Source organism: Sceloporus occidentalis, unplaced genomic scaffold (assembly GCF_023333645.1).
Source record: "Sceloporus occidentalis isolate IW3139 unplaced genomic scaffold, rSceOcc1.0.p SCAF_55, whole genome shotgun sequence".
NCBI lineage: Eukaryota > Metazoa > Chordata > Lepidosauria > Squamata > Phrynosomatidae > Sceloporus > Sceloporus occidentalis.
In genome coordinates this window covers 4,750,276-4,769,119 of record NW_028317035.1, presented here as the reverse complement: position 1 = coordinate 4,769,119, position 18,844 = coordinate 4,750,276, and the positions used below count along the sequence as shown (strand labels likewise).

At 40.6% G+C, this 18,844-nt stretch overlaps 1 protein-coding gene across 1 annotated transcript in view; it reads right to left on the bottom strand.

Annotated features, from left to right (window-relative positions):
• Nucleotides 1-13,325, bottom strand: part of LOC149287965 (transcription factor HIVEP3-like) — a 44,884-nt gene extending 31,559 nt beyond the window's left edge. The window contains exons 1-5 of the mRNA XM_089492301.1: nt 8,556-13,325; nt 8,032-8,043; nt 4,861-4,994; nt 452-627; nt 164-262 (exon numbers count right to left, since the gene is read on the bottom strand). Of these exons, the coding sequence (XP_089348427.1) occupies nt 164-262; nt 452-627; nt 4,861-4,994; nt 8,032-8,043; nt 8,556-13,325 (5,191 nt within the window). The remainder of the gene's footprint in view (nt 1-163; nt 263-451; nt 628-4,860; nt 4,995-8,031; nt 8,044-8,555) is intronic.
• Between the last annotated feature and the right edge of the window lie 5,519 nt (nt 13,326-18,844).

Sequence of the window (18,844 nt, the reverse complement as noted above, 5' to 3'; positions counted from 1 at the left end):
AACATGAGGAACATTATCCAATGACTATGAACCATACCAGAACCTAAGCTACGCAAAAGCGGACTTAAGAAACACTAAGATCATATCCTCTTAAAATTGGGAACACATTTTTCTATTTAGTGTTACAGGCATCACTTAAAATGTACTCATGCCAAAGTATTACCTTCTTCTGTCTCCAGCTCTGCCAGTGATGGTGGCACCAATCCCAGCTCTTGGCACTTCTTACTGTGGGCTTTGGATTTCATGTGTTTAGTCAGATTCCCTTAAATAAATAAGAAAAAAAAAGAAAATGTTTCAGAATCATCACATAAATCATTAGGAAAGTGCTAATGGAGTGGTATTTTCATAAACAATCTTGCAAGTATGTCAAAAGGCTATGGATGGTTAAAAAAAATACCCACATTCAAGACTTCTGTCCTAACCACTTTCTTATAGGAGAAAAATTGGTCACCTTTGGTTTTGAAGGCAAAGTTACAATGTTTGCAGACATAAGGTCGGAGGTCAGTGTGTGTTCGAATATGTTTCTTTAGCATGCTTGGCTTCTTACACCGGATCCCACATTCTTCACACACGTACTTTCCACGGCCACGACCTCGTACATAAACATATTCCTCATTGGATTTGTACCTGCAGCAGGAAAGAATTTGCTAAGAATTTGGAGACTAAAACTAAACAAAAATACAGATGTTATAGATTATACATTATTGTATATGGGGGCTTAGAAACATGGAAGGGTTGCCCCTATCATAAAGAAAAAAGAATGTTCAGGATATCTTACTAGAGTGCTAAAACAGAAGATGTTTTGATGAAAGGTGATGGGCTACTTACTGATCACCCAATGACCATGCCTGTGCAGATGTGGAGAGGTGGGTATGGATTGGCGAGTAGGCATGGTTATGTTTAGGAAAAAAGAAAACTTAACCGGTCAAACAAAATGTAGTTGCCTTACAGGTATGCGCAATACCTGCATCTAACATGCCAAGCTTAGAATAAGAGCTCACAGAGAGACTTTGATTACAGCTGTGTATAAGGTCAAACATGTGTTGCACTTACACAAAAAGAGGGCAGATGTGAACGTTATTTCTAAATATTATTCTTATCTGAATCTATTCATAGTTTTTTGAATATCACATGTGCAATTTTTTTGAAAACCATGTATTTACCGTATTTGCCTATAATCTAAGTTTAGTGCAGGAATGCGCAATTTGTATCGCCCGATGCCGAGACATGCAGTTCCGGGCATTAAAATGGCAATTGGTTTTCTGTTTGTATGTAATATATGTTGGCTAACTGCATAATAGATACCAAAAATGTTAATACAGTATGTTTGGTAGAATACTGTTTTACTATTCCACTGAAATTTTTCTTTAAAAAAAGCACCTAACTTTTAGAGTGCGGCCTATAATCGGGTGCGACCTATAATCGAGCCAATACGGTACATGCTTTTTCTTTCTCATCCTCATGTGACATTGTCTGCCCTGTCCTCCCCCCTTCTCTGGTATTCCCCAGCCTGACTGTTACAGTTACTATGTCAATGCTCTGACACCAGCTGGCAGCCGGTATGCTCCAGAGGAAGTCGGGGGCGGGTCAGTAAGACTTCAGTCCTCGGCTACAAGCCAGCTGCAGAGGTGTGTGTTGCAGTGAGGTAAGGGGTGTCAGATCTATTTAGCCGTTTGTATGAAGGAGGATTTATTCTGCTTACATGACTTAAATATTTGCATCGGTCAGGGGAAGGAGGCATTTTAGAAAACTCCTTGGACCCTAACAAACAAAGTAAACTGTTGCTCTCAAAAATATTAACACATCCCATCGATAGGGAAGTTAAGTGAACAAAGTGAGGAGGAAATAAACTACTATGCGTTCCACAAAGCTTGGTAGATACTTTCAGTGGAAGTAGTACAGGCAAACATAGTAAAGGATGTCAAGTAGGCTTGCATACAACAAGCTATCCTAAAGAATTCACATGAAAATGGAATTAAAGAAGAGGAGGCTAGATGGACAAATTGGCCCCCTTCCTCCATTGCTACCATATCCTGAGACGACAGGAATTGGACATCAATTAAGGACATTTTATTTGGGTTAAAGAGACATGGTAATGCACATTGGTAATGCACAGAGATGCAACTAAAAGAATACAAGTAATGGAAGAAAGGTCCCACAAGGTGTGTGATCAGATATGGGGATGAAATCCAGGAATTGCATGTTTGCCAAAGTTATGTATAGGAAAAAAATCTATAATACAATACAGGAAAAATACACACGGGACAATACCAGCCACTCTTTAATTACCTGTTCATTAATAGGAATATGCAAAGAACAAGCGGTCATCCATTCAGACTTGAAGAAAGGAATTTCCACTTAAAGCGGGGTTCTTTAAAGTAAGAACAATAAAGATGTGGAATTCAGCACCCACAGATGTTGTACTATCAAATTTGATAGATGCCTCTAAATATAGGCTAGATGAGTTTTTAGCACATATGAATATACAAGGATAGAATTGGTTATAAGGACAGGATTCCTTCAGCTTGCTGATCCAGTGACAAATCATTTTTCAAATCCAGAAGGAATTTTACTCTGAGGCACAATTGGATAGAGTTTTGGTTTTATTTCCCACACTAGTCATATTTAGTATAACAAGGAACTGTATAAAAAATGATGTCCCAAAGGAACATACGTTTTTAGTAAGCGGTCCAACAGTTTTATCAACAGGCATTTAAACTATGAGAGGGGGCAATAGTATCCCCAAACTTACTACACTGGTAACAAGTGAGAATGCGGGTCAAGTGACAATTTTTGAGGCCCGGTACAACATGCAAAATACTAAAAAGGATAGAGAAGGCAGAGAATGAGGCGTTTTACATAAGAAATAGCTTAATGTTAATCTGATAGAAGGAAAGATATAAACAAAGTGGCTGTTTGCACTAGTATGATATATAGGGACCCCAGACAAGTAGAGGAGTTTGATTATGAGCTAGTTGAGTAAATAAGTAGGATGTCAATGAAAGGTGACTTTATCATTAGGAAGGACTTTAATATCTAATCTGGACTGGAGAAACCAAGTAGTCAGGAGTAGAGAAATCCTAAATTCTTTACATGGATTGTGTTTTAGCCAGTGGGAATGCCAACATGGAAGGAGGCTATGCTAGATTTAGTATTTACAGATGAAGACTTAATTTGGGATGTCACTATAGGAGAATGGTCGGGCTCCAGTGATAATCAATCAGTGTGGTTTAATATGAGGATGGAGGTTTCATTGCCCACACTAAAACAATAGTTTTAGATGTTATGCCTAAAATGTGAAGGTATGTAGGTAAGTATCTTCAAATGGAGTCCAAGAGAAATGGTATTATTTAAGAGATATTCTGCTAAAGGCAGCAGAATTATATTTGTATTATAGATATTACATTACCATTAAGATCTTTTTTTTTTTTTTTGCAGATGATACAAAGGTCTGGTAGACGTTTCTAGTGGAATATGCAAAATGGCAAATTATTTAAATAAATTCGAAAGAAGGTCCAAAGTGTGGCAGACATTATTAAATGTTGATAAATGTAAAATAATGCACTTGGGATGTAAAAATCCAAAGACAGAATATAATGTAGCTTTGAGAGCATTATTCTAACAGTAACAACAGAAGAGTGAGACTCAGGAGTATTTATTTCTGAGGACTTAAAGGTAAGAAGGCAGCGCAATAATTTAAGGCGGGTGCAGGGTTGTATAGCTAAAGGTATTATTAACACGAAGAGAGAGGTGGTTAGGCCACTTCACAGATCTCTGGTCAGACCTCACCTAGAGTATTGTCTATAGTTCCCAATGTCCAGTAGGATATTGACATTGTTGAAAGGAATGCTACTTAAATGGTAAGTGGTTTGCAGAATAAAGATTATCACGAAGGACCAAAGTGATCTTCATATGTATATCTTGGAGGAAAGAAGAGAGAGGGGTGACGAGAAACAATAAAATACATTAAGGGATTTAACAACGTACAGGAGGGAGGTTTATTTCAAAGAAGGGCCAATATTACAACAAGAGCTCATAATCTAAAACTGGGTTTAGATCTAATGTAAGGATGTTTGACTTTACTGAGATCCTGGTACATAAGTCACCTGGCAGAAGTGGTAGGGGCTAATACAGTGAGGACATTTCAACATGCACAGGATAGGCATAAAGCTATGTAAACTTAATGCAAAGTACTGATTAAGGTTTGAATCTTTACATCAGGAAAAATGGGCAGACTAGACGGGCCGCATTATCTGCCATCAAATTCTGTTTCAACTAATGTATGTAAGTGGAATAGACTTGATCTTGCTAAAAACAACTTATCTAGCAGACTGGTTCTTCCTCTGACAATGAAAATTAGGTGGGAGGGATCTGGAGTAAATGTGGTAGTACCAGCCTTGTTAATATGATACAATTACCTTGAGGACAGAGAGCAGACGGCTCTCTGGTGTGTGAATGTGTGTACACATTTAGATGGGGGAAGGGACGGTGAGATCATTGCAGAGAGATCCAGCCAGAGTTAACGTTTGTCTGCGGTTGCATGATGTAAGATTAGGAAATGCAGCCACCTCTGCTCACAAGGACAGAGGATGAAGAAGGGGAGGAAAGAAAAGGGAGCTAGGTAAAGAAGGGAACAGGGAAGTAAATAATAAGGGAACAGAGAGGAAAAGATTTTGTAGAGGAAGGAGGGAGGATACTAATAAGAATAAAAAAAGAAACAATATATAAATTATTTTACTGGGGTCTTTTTAATGCATGGACCTGGCTAAACAATATTTTCTAACAATGATACAGCTAAAGCATCGCCTAATAGGATAAAATGTAAAAATAAACATTTTTCCAGCAGAAACATACACTCACCCTCCCTCGAAGATCCGTATACGTGATGGCTCACTCCGCCTTGTGGCTGTGCCCGCCTCCTCTGACCTCCCTCGTTTTTCGTCCTCTTTTTCTCTCCTTGGGGTCTCCTTATGAACTTGAGGAGGCAAGTGAGCCTGTGTTTCCACAATGGGGCAGGAAAAGGGATGGTACCGTTATTATTGACATAACATAATCATGTAATCATACATATAAAGCAATCATATGGTTTCATTGTGTAATAAATCAATGGCTGGCTTCATCTAGGAACATATAGGGAAACACACATGACATACATATACACACACACGCACGCACACAAACCTACACTAGAAACCACAGCTGAGCCTAGTATTGGCTCCTTCCCTGACTCCTCCACAGCTTGTCTCTGTGGTGGCAATCTCCAAGTGTAAAGCAGAATGATCTTTACTTATCAAAATAAGTTTGTTTAACCAACACTTAACACTTTTTCTATTATCTAAAATAAGCGTCCCTGCTTTGTAAGCTGTTTTATTTAATGACTCTTGTACTATATAGCTGTCACAGTTTCTCTTCTGTATGCTTTCCTATATCAGCTACATGATTTCTACTCTCTCAAATCCATTTAATTTACAAAAACATATAATCTACCTTACTCTCACTTTTTAAGGAGGACCAATTAAATTCAGTGTAGGGTCCGATTAAACTGGCATGAGACCTCTTCCTCAGTGAATATTAACTATATACCTGTTCTGTCTCATAATACTGACATAAGGCTATTTAGTATGTTTACCAGAATAAAGGAAGTGCCTGTTTCCATAGTGAGCACATATTCCCGCAAATAGTGACCACTCAGGAACATCTGGAACCTAGAATAGGTATCCCAAGGGTCACATGAATGCAGTGAGTACTTTGGAAAAATCCCACTCTCCAGTTTTTGCCACTTCCAATGAAGGGACTGTGAGGACCACAGAGCTGCGGTTGGAAGAAGATATAATCATGTGGTACCGCCCAGCCTTACCTCAACATAAGGCCTCACTGAGTATGACAGTACAATACTTTGCAACTAAACTTTCCCTGTTTAATGCCGCAGACCCAAAATAAGCCTGCTAACCACATTAATTTATAATATTCCAAATATGGACCATAAACTTCTCTGTGGCTTAGGAGTCACATTGAGCCAATAACGAACTTTATAGGCAATATAACTAAATGTTAACCAACACTATCAAATCTAAATTTAAATGGACATCTAGCTGTACAATAACCATGTAAACCCACATCACCTTCCTGTGGATCAGTTTACTAGTTATCACTTCATAGGTATCATTCTCTATTTCATAGAGGTCCCTAATCACTAAGGAAGACAATCTGCACTTTTGTATCACACAGACGATTTTGAGTCATGTTAAGCGCGCAGATACTCAACATACATTGCCTTTTTTGGTAGTACTGTACATACATACACACATACCGTATATTAGCTGTATTTTTTGTCAATGGGGTTTATTCACTAGAGGGAGCTTTGACAGAACAGTTGTATTATGGCTCCCTTACTTCACTACACATTTGAAAGAGCCAAACAATCAGTTAAGTCTTCTTACAATGAAGTTCGCATCATACAGGGGCCAGCTTAAAGTATGACACTAGTGCTTCAAGGGTAAGTCCCAAGGCAAAAATATTTTCTCCTTAAGCATAGTGCTGCATAGGTGAGCATTGACAAAAACATGCTTGTTCCAACTAACATGAATTTATCTGTAGACCTGGAGGTTACTATTATTGTCAGTCATGTGATAATTTGGGGTGACTCTCGCAGCACAAAAACCACACTGAGATGACTCTTTTTGCAATGCTATTAAGTCTGGGTATTTGTCTAGTACAGTGGTTCTCAACCTGTGGGTCTCAACTCCTTTGGGGGTCCTTTTTCACAGGGGTCGCCTAAGACCATTGGAAAACACATATTTCACAATATATAATGACATTGTTTTTGTGATTAATCACTATGCTTTAATTATGTTCAATTTGTAACAATGAAAATACATCCTACGTGTCACATACCATATTGGCCCGAATATAGGCCGCACTTCCCCCCCAACTTTAAGTCTTTAAAGTGGGGGTGCGGCCTATATTCGGGGTCTAGCAGGGTTAGGATACAGATCCCCCGCAGCGGACCTGCATCCTACTCTCCGATGCGCTCTGACAGCCTCCCCTGTCGGCACTTTCCACGGGGGGAGTGCCGGCACGGGAGATTGTCTAGGCGCATCGTGCAGACATTCACCGGCAGCGGCGATGAGCGTTAACGACCTCCGCTGCCGGGAAGTCTGCTCCATGTGCTTTAACAATCTCCCTTGCCGGGAATTCCCACGAGGGGAGTCCCGGCAAGGGAGATTGTTAAAGCACATCGTGCAGACGTTCCGGCAGCAGAGGTCGTTTACGCGCATCGCCGCAGCCGGTGAACGTCTGCACGATGCGCTTAGACAATCTCCCGTGCCGGCGGAAGTGCCGGCACCGGAAGTTGTCTACGCGTATTGTGTAGGTGTCCCCTCCCGGCCCCGCAAGACACACGGGAGTTTGCTTTGGTAAGTCGGGGGGCACATCTTGGGGGCAGAGTGGCAGCGTATCTCGGGGGGGGGCAGAGTGGCAGTATATATCGGGTGGAGGGCAGAGTGGCAGCATATCTATTCTACGTTTTTTTTTAACTAAGAAAAAATTTTCCTTTAAAAAAGCACCTAACTTTAAGCGTGCGGCCTATATTCGGGTGCGGTCTATATCCGAGCCAATACGGTATTTACATTACGATTCATAACAGTAGCAAAATTACAGTTATGAAGTAGCAACGGAAATAATTTTATGGTTGGGGGGTCAACACAACATGAGGAACTGTATTAAAGGGTCGCGGCATTAGGAAGGTTGAGAACCAGTGGTCTAGAAGATTGGGCTAAGACAACATAGTTAGAATAAATATCAGTCTGCCTGAAAAAAACATAACCAGGTCGCCATGGTGACTAGAAAACTTTTTATGGGCCCTCCTGCTTGGGTACAGAGGGGTGCTAAGGTGGGTGTTGTGGACACATGGCACCCAGACGTCTGTGTTACATGACACGCAAAGTACACAGATCTGATGAAGTAAGCAGGAGTTGGATGTGTGCTGCAGTCAGTGGGTATGAGTGCATGTGTGTGTGTAAGTATACCCACCGGTAACAAGACCTTGTGCCTAATATACTCCATTGCCTACAACCCTCTGTTGTCTGTCACTCACTGCCTAATCCATTTAACAATAATTTCCATTAATTTCTGCATTTCTGATGCAAGACTCGCAGGCCTGTAGTTGCCCGACTGCTTTATACTGCCTTGTGAATGGGCACAGCATTTGCTAATTGCCAATCTTCTGGGACTACTCCCATTAACAATGATTGGTTAAATAAATCTTTTCTTTTCCAGGTTAAAAAAATCTGTTAACACACAAACACACACATATATATATTTATTTATTAAGGAGACATATAATGAAAGAACATTAAAACAATTGAAACCAGCACAATATTTTTTTTTGGCACTTCTCCAACCAATATTTTTTACTACTACTAGAGTAGCTACTACTAGATTGTGCAGCTTTTTTAAAACACTACCAAGAGTTATTGCAACATTATGTTTTAAAGAAGAATATGGAAACAGGGTCATGCCTTAAATATTATATTTAAGAAATGAGCAATTCTCACCTCTGTCATTTTGGGTTTCCGGGCTCTGGAGGGCACTAGACGTCCTGTATCCAAGTGTGGAGCATCAGCTGTGGTGTAAATCTCTGTGCCTGCCGTCTGCTTGGAGCGGAGTAGAGACAGTGCTGTTCTGGTAGAGACACCAGGCAAGTTTGGGTTGTATAAACTGATACACCAGCTAGCGTAAACAGAAGCCCTTCGATTGCTTTGCTGGGTGTGATTTGGCTTGACATACTTTAAGTAGCACCAGCTGACATTAGTGGTTGTGTGGAGGGTTGGGAAAAGTACCTTTTTAGTTTCTGTACCTTCACTGTGGCCTGAGACAGAGAGATTAACAGGTATCCTAGAGACTGGAGGTGTACTTGAAGAGGAGGACTCAAAGATATCACCAGAATCCTCTGTTTTGACAGTCATGCTACTTGTGCATTTCTTCAATTCTCCAGGTAGTTTTAAAGTTGATACACCAGCAACACTTGGAGCCAATGCACCTTTGGTTATTTCCTTCACTTGTGGCTGATCAGTAGTTGCTGTTGGTGATGTAGTCAAAAGGTCTATTGTGCAGGGCTTCATGGTAACTTGAGAAGCTACAGTTGAAGTCCTTTCATCTTCCTGAACTTTCGTTGCCTTTGATGTCTCTTCATGAAAAAAATCATCCTTTACCTCTTCCTCTTTTACCCTCTTCTGCTGTTGGGTTTCCATAGTAAGTTCTAAACTGCCAGCAGGCGATAGCATTCGTTTGCTGCCTCCAACAGATGAGCTTCCATCATATCCAAGTTCACTCTCTGCTGACAATGGTATGTAGCTGCTAAGTTCAACATTTGGAAATGGAACCTGCAGGAAGGGCAGATGGCAGAGGCTGCTCCGATCTTCTGGTAAAATATGTTGAAAGTCAAAGATTGGATATCCCTTAGATTTATGGACAACAGAGGATGTGATGCACTCAGGGTGGGTGACTATGATTTGGGAGAGGGTGGTGTACATTGCACTACCATATAAAGGCATGTATGTCTGGATCCTCACTGGGACAACAAGGGAAACCACAGGATCTGAACATACAGGAACTGCATGGGAAGACTCTGAAGCTGAGGAACTTTGGGAAAGGGGTTGAAGACTTTCTGAAAAACCGTCATTTGTGGAGAGGCTTGATGTGCCCACTGGAGGTGCTAGCATTTGAGGATAGTGCCCAACAACTTGTGCTGGCTCTGAATAAGGAAATTGAGATTGTACAGGCAAGCAGAAAGTAGGGGGAAACAGAGGGGCTCCAGAGCATGGCAATTGTATGAATGGAGATCGATGTCTCAAAGGAACATCTACTGTGTCTGGAGATAAATCCTGTGGAAGTTCCGGATGAATGTGAGTGTGCTGCAAAGGTAGTGGTGAAGTACGAAATACAGATGAAGTGATGTGTGAAAGAGACAATGGACCAGACAGAACATCAGTCATTGCTTGGGATTCCAATGTTTCTGAAGAACGTTCTGGCAAGTGAAGTAGAGGCTGGACTGGAAAGGGAGAAAGCTGGTGTGGTAAACTGGTCTTTTCCAGTTTTTCAGTTACAGGATTTTGCTTTGACTGGGGAGAACTGCTAAGCCTTTCTCCATGACAAGAAACTGGAAACTGTGCAGGGAAGCCTTTGACAGAAATTTGGCTTGCAGTCTGTTCTGTTTCCTTCCAATCCCTTGGTGTCAAGTCTGGTTCAAGTTCCAAACGCCTAGTAAGAGAAGCCTGTCTGACTGAGAAGCACTTCCTCCTCTCCTGTGCTGTTGGATTGGATGTTGAAGCTGGTGAAGATAAGCTGCCATAGTCAAAGGACTTGCTTCGGTTCTCAGATATCTGAGATAAATGTGATACATTTGGTGCCTGTTCAGAGGCTGATCTTCTCATTTCTCTTCCATGGTGAAGGTGGGAGGGTACAGTCAACATGTGATGCCCAGGGGACTTGGCAGAAGGCTCTGAAATCTGTCCGGGCACATCTGCCTTGAACCCCTCTTCCCTGTCTAAAGACACAGAATGGCTGGAAGTGTGTGAAATACTGCTCTCCTGGCTTGGACTGCGTGTGAGAGACACAGACTCAAAACTTGACTCTCCAGATGACTGGGCCATTTCTGCTAGACGCAGCCTTTTCTTTTTTGGAGGTAGCTTCTCAGCAGGAAGCTGAGCGAGAGTTTGACTCCTCTGTGGCCACTGAAATTCCTCTATTTTTTCTTGCTCTTTAGGAGGAGGCTCAAATTCTGCTTCTGGTTTGTCTGGTTCCTCAGTTACTAGGATTTCTGGTACCTGAATATTGTGTTGACGAACCAGTTTTGCCTGCAAGGAATGAGATGAATGTTGCTGTGTTTTCACAGTGTGAGAGGCTGCTTTTGCTGCAGTCTTTACTTCCTCTTCATAACTCCCCAGCTGTTCCATGGATTCTGACTTCTCAAATGAGCTTGTGTGCTGTATCACAGAAATCTCTTTTGAAATTGCAGTCCTCTCCTTAACTTCTAAAACTTGTGTCCGAGAATAGATATCTGGCAATGGATTAAGATCACTATCAGCAGAATGCTTTAATGCATCTATAGCCAAGTTTAAAGGTGCATCATGTGTAGAAAAATGGGAACCTGATGCTGTGACAGATAGTGGATACTCGGGTCGATCAAAAGACTGAGATTCTTCCTCATCTCCAAGACTCTTCTCTTTACGTCTTTTACGTAAAGTAGAGAGTTCCTGGCTAGGCCCTTGTGTGTAATGTGGCATTTGAGGCCACGTTTCATGCTCTAAATGTCCCTTTCCAGTATCAGCAGAGCTGTAAGGCACTGCTGCTTGAGGTTTTAAGATCTGTAAGTCTGAGCAGTAATATTTTTTATGAGTTTCATAATTGCCCTTTTTTTTGTAACAAGCACCACATATATTACATTCATAGATCAAACCCTTCCTTCCAAATTTCCGGGACTTTTTGGAGACATCACTTTCTTTGGCTTCCAAGTGATCAGATGTTTTGCAAGAAGTCTCTTTCACTGTTAAACACCCTTCTTCTGAGGCATATTCCATTCCCAAAGGCAGCTCTATTGCTGGTTGTCTCTTTAACAGCCGTGGGTGTGAAGAAAGCACATGGCTGTGACTTAAGACTTCAGAGTCCACAATCCTTTCGTCAAATGAGTAGCTAGCTCTGAATGGTTGCGGAGAGCTTATAGTGCAGGCTGAGGAAGGCATTGAGTGGCTTCGGAGAAGAGGCACCGTCTCTGTGGCACTGTGGGATTGCTGATGTGACAGGAATAAATGTTCACCTTTCGTTTTGTCAACTGTGGTCTTGGCATCTAGTGGTGGGATAGAGCCAGTAGACTTGACATCAAATTGAAAAGGTTCTCGGGTCAGGGATGCCTTTGGAGACTCAATGCTGCTTCGTCTTGACAGTGAGCTTCTTCTTGGTTTCACGCTGTCAATTTCACTGGTATCTACTACTGCCTCATTAATAGTAATTAGTTTTGTTATGTGTTCAATTACCTGTGTTCTGGGCACAGACAGAGGCACTATACTTGTTTTTTCCTCCTGAAGAGGGGCAGGAGTAGCTAACAAAGAAGTCCTTTGCCCAATTCTCCCACATTTACCCAAAATAATTTCAGCATAGGACTTGGCATTGGTATTGGGAGAACTTATTTGTTGCTCTGCACTTTCTGAACGAGAAAAATAACCTGACTCTGTGCTTCCTTTGCTCCCTGGACTGAGGAACATCTGCTCTTCACTGGCCTTCTTCCGCTCGCTAAGACGCAGAGCAAGCTTCTGTTTTATAGTATGTGTGTCTTCTGATTTCTGGATAAGATCCAGCAGTGGATCTGCAAATGACAATCCTTCCTCAGATTTGACTGACACATTTGGTTGGGAAAGAGAGAAAATATCATGGCTTGTAACTTGTCTACTTCCTGCTACTTTATCACTGCAAGACAATAACCCATGCTTCTGCTGCGGTGAAACCTCCACTAAGTGTGACATTGTGCTTGTCTCATCCTCAGAGTCTGTGCTTTCTCCTTCAGTTGGATCTTCAAGTTCCTCTCCTCCAATATGCTCCATCTCTAGACTGGATGGATAGGTTTCTGCTCCTATCTCTGTTGCCAGCCCAGCTTTAATCCTGTGAGCATGAGACTTCCTATGTTTGTATAGATTGCTTTTAGTTTTGAAAGAAAACCCACAAGGGATACATGGGTAAGGACGCTCCCCAGTATGTGACCTGATATGCTTTTGAAGGACGCTTGGCTTGGCGCATGGCCGACTGCAATACTGGCAGATATATTTTCCTGGCTTTTGGGGTTTCTTCTCCTTTTTATGGGGTTCCTCTGTTTGTTTTACAGAAACCTGAGTTGGCCGATACACATAAGCTTTCTGAGTTGAGTCTTCGGCTGGACGAGAAAGCCTGGCATGTAGTGCAGAAGAAGAGAAAGACCTGGACGGACCTGGTTGTATTGGATCTACAACTTGCCATGCTGGCCCATCAAGGCCACTTTCTGAAGTTACCCGAGGAGCCATGAATGCTGGTGATGTGGGCTGTGGCTTGGAAATGTGGAGCTGTTCTTGAAGTGGACCTTTTGGTTTGCAAGGCCTCCCAACCCTCCTGGGAGGACCCTCCCTTGTTAACTTCAAAGAGCTAGGGAAGTGCTGTTGTGGTAGTGGGTCTCCCTGACAGCTGGGGGTATAGTCTCCAGCTGGAGATGTCCTGCTTTGCAGCACCTCCCCTTTGGTCAGCCTTTTCCTCACACCTTCCTCCGACTTCCTTGTGCTCTTCTGCCCTTGCTCTGACTCCATCACCTGTACGAAAGGCTCCCCGTGCTATGTTTGTAAAGTCCAGCGGGGCAGAAATTACTAACAACCATGGTAAAATCTGCGGAGAACCTGCATCACAACTATTACGGTCAAGCTTCCAATTGACAAAAATGTTTTGGGGTTAAGTCTCAATATGTAACATGAAATAATAAAAAAAAGAAAGTAAAAAATCCCAGTATCAGCATTTGTAATCCATAACTGGTCACTGCAATGAGAAGAAAGGTTGCAAGTACAGCTGAAATAAACTTCCAGGAAACCCAGTGTAATGTTTGATTCTTGTCATTGTTAATGCATTCACATTTCAGGCTTTTAAAGTCTTCCTACTTAAATGAAGCTTTGGAAACTCAAAACTTTAGGAATCATAATGGAAAACTTTTCTTCATCCGAGGAGTGTTCAAGTGAAGTCAACAGGGTATATCTAGGAAATCAACAGAAAAACAAACAAAAGGAAATATATTAATTATAGTGAAAATATGACTATAGGGAGTCATAGTAGTAGTCAAGTAGTCAAGTAGTCAAGTAGTCAAATGTCAAAAATTAAACATGACACAATTATGGGGATATATTTCATTAAAATTAGAAGTTATAACAGGTTATGTTGAATGAGTAGGCCATTCATGACTGCAGTCATAAAGCTGATGAGTTGACCTGCATACTCACATTTTAGTGGGTACACCTGAAAGAGAAACAGTGAGCAGAGAATACAGGGATCATACAAAAAGGATAATGGATAAAAAATACACACAATACATTGTAAAGGTGACATGGGAAACAATGTTAAAAGAAAGATGTTATTTATCTTTACATAAATTATTAAATAGTAATAGCCAATGGGATCAAGGGAAAATAATGCAGCTAACTACTAAAACTCTTATCTCTTATTTACTGTCCAGTTTCATATACAGCTTTCATGACTTATATTACATAGTCCCAGTCCATAAATAACAAGAACAAGGTATTTATTTAATATTTCAGCTACTGTCTATCTTTATTTTCCATCACAAATAAAGTTGATCTATGACGGAATCTGACATCCGATGTGTTTCACACTGTACTCGGTAAGAAGTAGTGTGGAATTTAGTTTGTGGTTTTGTTACTAAATGTGATGTAACCCCCCCTCAAAAAAATGTACATTGTAGAAAAGGTTTAATTGTATCCGTTGAGTCATTATGATGAGTAAAACAGCTGTCACACCTGTCCTGTCAAAAGCATCTAATCACAAATATCTTTAGAGGAGGTATGTAAGAAGTATGTAAGTATCAATGTGTTGGGGTGTCCTCCTTCCTGTCTCTGCTGGGTGGCACCTTTTCACGCGCTGCTTTCTTTCGTTTTCTGTCTGTCCTTTCCGCCACTTACACTCCCTTGTCACCAAAGATTAGGATTGCCCAGTTAAGATAAGAGTTTTCAGCTAGGACACAATTTAGGACCTTAAATTGATTAACTACTCAGGGAGATTCTGGATTTAAGTGCCTACTGAAATCAAGTTCTGTTATAGATTACTTTAGCTGCAGATTTCATAAACTTACATTTTAGACAAAAAAAAGTGACCTGAAACAGCGGTTATGGAGTGAAATCAAATGTGACAAGCCTGCTCCAAAGTGTCTGCAAAATGCACATGTTCACAAGGTACTTCCGTATACATTATGACCCAAGGGTTTGATTCAAAGTGGAGGATGCCAAGTGACTTTCCTGGACAAGATCATCTTTTTCACATTAAAATTAAATGGTCCTCAACTTTGAGCCCAGGACTATGCACTCTCATTGCTCATTGTGAGTTTAACCAATGACGTGTAATATTAAAAGTATATATAATATACACACACATATATACATACATACAGTGAAGGAAAAACATATATGATCCCCCTGCTGATTTTGTACGTTTGCCCCCTGACAAAGACATGATCAGTCTATAATTTTAATGGTAGGGTTATTTGAACAATGAGATACAGAACAACACAAAAATCATATATATATATATATATATATATATATATATATCACACACACATTTATACATTTTGCAAACATGATTTATTATCAATATAATTTATCGATGTAGTCTCAAACATTTAAGAAGAGTTCAACATAGTTGATAAGGTATGATACATTTAAACTAGCGTACAAAAACAAACACAGGATATAAGGGTCCTAACTTATAACATGGTATTGGATATGATATATCTTGTATTCACCATATCGGCCATATTTTCTAGGACACAACTAAGTGTTATTGAACACCATCTAAAAAGTGTTTCCTGCATTAGGTAGGGGTTATAAACCCACAACAGGAAATCAATAACTTTACATTTTCCCTCCAGTGAATGGAAGTGCTTTATTGGTGTTGGTTAGTGACATGTAAAAAAATAAGATGATACCCTAGGTATCTATGCAGCAACCTATTCTGTCTTAGTAAATGACCCTCATGGAGACTGCTATTCACTTAAAGTGTTAATTTCTGCATGTGTGTCTGATCGCTAGCAGATGCTAATTAGTACATTGCTGGGTAATGATATCTGAAATATTCAGTGTAAATTAGAGCAGATAGATGTCAGGAGGAGGTCAGATTATAAGAAGAGCTGTTTTTTTATGTTACCTGACTACATAATAATGCCAAGGAAACAGGATGAGATATTTTAGTCACTAGTGAGAGTGAGAAATACATTATCTATGTCTATATGTATGTGACATATTTGTGCTCCACACTCCTACATTAGTATGTAGAGAGGAATGTACGGGCTGGAAAAATTCCCAGGAGCAACACTGCACTGGCTCCTAAAATCTACACGGATCTGTCAAGCACTGTGTATGGTCCTAGTGTCTGCGCTTTAGTAGGTTACAGATGCATTGTCGGACATCTCTGTATTAAGAGAGGATGGCTATATCTGTCCTAATATGCTTTGTAATATAATAAAGGGTAAACTACATGCTGTTTGTGTGTATATATGCATAAGCTTGCGAGCAGGGCCCTCTCCACCTAATGTATCGGTTTGTCTTAGTCTGTCAATTCCCGTCTTGTCGTACCCCTTGAATATATGTATTGTAAGAAGCCCTGCGTAAATTGTTGGCGCTCTATAAATAAAAGATAATAATACTAGTATATATATATATATATATATATATATATATATATATATATATATATATATACATACACACACACACATATATATATATATATATACATACATATGTATATATGTATATACCTATATACATGTGTGTGTATATTAAATATATGTGTATTTGTTGTTTCTGTAAGAATTTTTTTTGTTATATATTGCTTGTTATGTCCTGTTTATCCATGTACAGTGCTGTGTAATACGATGGTGCTACATAAAACAATAATAATAATTAGTTCCTGATGACTACATGTTAGCACATTTTTCTCTCACATAGAGAGAAGATACCAGAAAAGTGAATAACATTATTGCTGGAAAGTCTCCGCAGACTACATTCCATACAAATGACTGGCTAAAGCAGGGGGTAAATGCTTGTGTCGCTCACAATACAATTCACATGAATGTATGTGCTCGAGTGTAGTGATGGTCTGCTGCATGTACTAACCACTCTCACACATAGTTCTAAGTGGTAGTGGTTAGTGGATAGCTGTTTTCCTAGAAAAGGTGGGGGAAACACAAAACATGTGAATTGTGACATAGCTACCTATTGGCAACTGCCGCAAACACAACTCAGATTTGTAATGGGTAATGCTTAAACTTGTCTGTGAGTCGCTAAAGTCACTTTATTCAGGTAGAGATATAAGAAGGCTGCCAAGAGAACATATGGATAAATATTGTGCCTATTCAAAGGCCATATTACTACTGGTAATTAGTAACCATTGGTCACTTGGCATATTTGCTACTAGATTTTTCTTGTGCCACAAAACCTTACAGATATCTTTGTGCCAATAGTGAGTTATTTACACACTGTACGGCCATCGGGCACAAAAGCAGCTATCCATAACATAACATGTACTCAGCAAGCACATAGCAAAATTCCTTTAGCATGACCAGAACATAAAAGTTACATCTGCCCATCGAGAATGTGTCTCACGTTTATGAGTGATAATGGTCCAGAAGGATCCTCATGGGGGACTTTCCGTCCCTCTTGGTGACACAAACACCATATGGTGAGCACATACATGCATTAGTGTAATATTGTCTGTTCAAGGACAGGCCAGGGTGACGTGTATAACACAAAAGGTCATCTAGCACAGTGTCTACCCAATCCCATACACACATAAATCTACTATGATTTTAAGAGCAAAGTAATCTAATGACAGTTACATGGTAAATGAACCAGAGGGCCACGAGTTGTGCCTAATGAATGCCCCCTCTCACTCCTCCAGTCTGTGTGTGTATGTGGAAAGCACTGGTGAGGGAGGCAGGAGGTTCCCCTACAGCTTGACTGAAGCTGCAGCTCCCAGCAGGGCTGTAAAGTAGCCAAATAACAAGCAGGGCTTCTCATCCCAGGACAGAGCCCCACAGAGGAGTCCCTCCCAAATACACCCTCCTCTGCATATCTCACACAGGACTACTCTGTTCTCAAGAGCTCACAATCACATGTTCCTACAGCAAAGGTATATGCAAGACTCCAGAGATTACAGAGCTCACATACAGATTAGAGACATGGGACTCCTGTGTTGCCAAACAATATGAGATAATTCAGACACGGAATGCAGCCTCAATATGTACATACAGGAGATATATCATCGTAAACATACACACAGTATATATGTTGCATATTTGTCTTTGGACTAAACTATTTTAATATGAACCTTTATTTCTGCCCCTACTGCATGCATGAATTATACAAACACCCAAGACAAAGACGGCAAGCTTGTCCTACACAGCTTGTATTGTATTACACGATAGATATAATACAGAGAAAGACTGTCATATCTTGCCGAACAAGTCTGCACGGCGATTAACAGAGAGATGCATTACAACAGGGGGATTCGTATCCCTATATCATTATATACCCCATGCTTAATTACGGAAGAAATTCCCATAAATGGCATAAAATCAAAATACAAATATTCTCCCATTTGTGGAAACTCAGACCCTCTTGCAAAACATACTAGGGAGAAAGCTTTACAAATGGACGCAAGAACCGCAAAGGGTGAGATATAGCGAGGGATACGAAAAAAAAAAATAAAGGAGCGCAGGGAGGGTGGCAGAGGGGGGATTTTTGTGTAAATATAGACAGGGAGAAGAGAGACGGTGGAAGCAACATGAAGCTTCTGAGAGAAAAGAAGACTAAATGGAGAGATGTATATAACAGAATATGAGTATGAAGATGTGACAACCAGATGGTCCATCACACAACTTATTAAGAAGGGTGCATGGGTAAGTGACAACTCTATGTCTATACAATGAACAGCAGGAGAACAGTACTGCAATAACCCTGTACAATCCATGTTGCCAATACCCCCCCCCCCCTTGCAGTAGACAGGGGGAACCTCAGCTGCTACCCCCTCCCTTGCACAGTCTGAACTC